General features: G+C 51.3%; 1 protein-coding gene across 1 annotated transcript in view; it reads right to left on the reverse strand.

Moving 5' to 3' along the window:
- The window catches only part of LOC110286284 (transcription factor SPT20 homolog), a 4,756-nt gene extending 2,674 nt beyond the window's left edge, over positions 1-2,082 (reverse strand). The window contains exon 1 of the mRNA XM_021152722.1: positions 979-2,082. Within this exon, the coding sequence (XP_021008381.1) occupies positions 979-2,082 (1,104 nt within the window). The remainder of the gene's footprint in view (positions 1-978) is intronic.
- Between the last annotated feature and the right edge of the window lie 307 nt (positions 2,083-2,389).

The raw sequence follows: 2,389 nt of genomic DNA on the forward strand, positions 1-2,389 counted from the left end.
TTGCTGTGACTGTGAACACAGTCGCAGCTGTGGTTGCTGTAGCTGCAGCCTTGGCTGCAGCTGTGGTTGCTGTGGCTGCGGCCAGGGTTGCTGCCACTGTGCTTGTGACTCTGGGTGCAAAATGACAGAGCCAGGTGGAATCCTAACAGTTATTGGACCTGAGTTATTTTTTACAATGATTTTCACAGATGTCTGCACTAAGTACTTTGGTTCTCTGGTCTGGGCACTGAGCATCTGACTTCTAGAAGGCGGAAAACCTCTAGAAGAGGTTTCTGTAGATGCTGGGGCACCAGTGGAGAAGCTCAGCACCTGGGATGGACTACTAACCAACACAGGGGTTCTCTGTGCTAGGCCAAGCAAATTGATAGCATTTCGGCCAGTGCCACGGCTGGGGCCCTGGGTGGCTGAACGGCTCTCTGGTGATCTGGCAGAGGACTGCACTGCTGTAGGGAGGGTTCTAACACCACTCACTCCCAAAAAGGTTTGCTGAGCCGAGTCAGCAGATCTGGGAGAAGGAGCAAGTCTTGGAAGTTTCCTACCTCTGATTGATAATGAGGGAGAACTGACTACTGAAGAGCCCTGTCCTGAGGTGGAAGGCTGTATCAGCAATGGAGCTGGGGTGTTAACTCTCCTCTGCAAGGCTGGAGATGATACTGAATGGGATGTGGTCTTCCTCCTTTGGGAGGGCCGGCCAAGATGGATGGAGTCAGTAGACCCCTGCAGCATTTTGCCTAGACATTCAGCTGAGCTCTGGACAGACCCCTGGCATATACCCATTGCCTCCTCAGGCTCATTCCTTTCCCCAGCTACAGAAGCTTGTGAATGGACACTCGGGGCAACATGGGAACGATACATCTGGCTATCACGTCTGCCCTCTGATGGTGGCCTTACTTCAGGAGAGAAAAATGGATCACTAAGGGACTGTGCTGCCCATGGCTGACTGCCCTCTTCCAACTTAAATGGATAATCATATTTTACCTCAGGAGGAGGCCGGGCTGTTGACTCTGCATCATCACAGGGCATGGTTTGCTTCCCTGTAGCATATTTATGCACATCCACCTCTCCTGGGGCCTCCAGTTCACAGGGTCCCTGCTTCTGGGCATCTACACACTTTCCTGCTTCAGCGAGCTTCAGCTCATTTTGGTCACCTGGTTTGGTTTCTGCTTCTTTTCTGCAAGCAACCCCTGTTGAAACATCAGGGGGAGTTGTACATATATACTGTTCTTCTTCCAGATCTAGAAAGGACCACTCCTGACTTGTAAAGCATTGTCTTATAGAGTCTGTCATCATCTTCTGCTCATTAAACAGCAGTCTGTTGGCTGTGCAGGCGACAGCAACGGAGGGATCCAGACACAGTGGCTCAGCTGTTGCTAAAATCAGTTGGCTCTCAAGCTCAAGTTTTTCTTCCTCAGTCCACTGCCGGTTATCACTTGTAATGGACTCTACATCACTTACTAGACTCTGCATCGTGGGACGTAAGAGAATATGCCGAGTTTGGTAAGCAGGAGGCGATGTAGTAGACGGCACAGCAGATGACTCAGCAGATGATGCAGCAGAGGACCAGGCAGAGGACACATCAGAGGACACAGCAGGCTCTGCACCAAGCTCCCCAGGAGGGTGGACATTACTGCATTGTCTGTAGTCTCGGATTTCTGCTATGACACACCCATGGTGAAAAACATTCACAGGAGACTTGTCCAGGACATCAATCAGAAAAGAAGGTAGCTCTTCAGCATCCAAGTATTCAAGCAGTTTCTGTCCTAAATAAGGCACCGGACAGGGCTCAATAAGGACTCCATCTTTGTCCTTCAGCATGAGAGAATAGCCCTGATTTTTGGGGTAGAGGTTGACCACTAAACATGGCAATGCCTCTCTCCTCAGAAGCTTCTCTAGCAAGTTGACATTGTGTTGAAGCCCCCCTGCATCTGGCTCTTTTTGACATTCTTCAACATAAATGTCATACAGTTTGTCATGAAGAGATTTTTCCCCAGGAGACAGCGGTCTGGCTGGAGGAGGCTCATGCTGGACAGTCTCAATAATATCATCTGTCTGCTCCAAAGCCTCAGCTAGATGCCGTTCCATCTTAATCGACAGTCAGGACCCTGAAAGAAAAGAAAAAAGGCCCTGTTAGCAAAGAGGTGGAAATAACGGCGGTTATATACCTGTTACTTTACAACCGCATCATAACAGTACTTAAATGCGGACACCAAGAAAGCCACCTCCCAGCCTAATAGCCACGCTGCCCCACGAGCCAGGAGCCCGTGGGCCTACGGCCCTGTCCGCGGCTCGATACCCACCCTGCGCCATGAGCCCGTGGGCCTACGGCCCGGTCCGCGGCTCGATACTCACCCTGCGCCATGAGCCCGTGGGCCTACGGCCCGGTCCGCGG

This window comes from Mus caroli, chromosome X, assembly GCF_900094665.2.
Source record: "Mus caroli chromosome X, CAROLI_EIJ_v1.1, whole genome shotgun sequence".
NCBI classification, from domain to species: domain Eukaryota; kingdom Metazoa; phylum Chordata; class Mammalia; order Rodentia; family Muridae; genus Mus; species Mus caroli.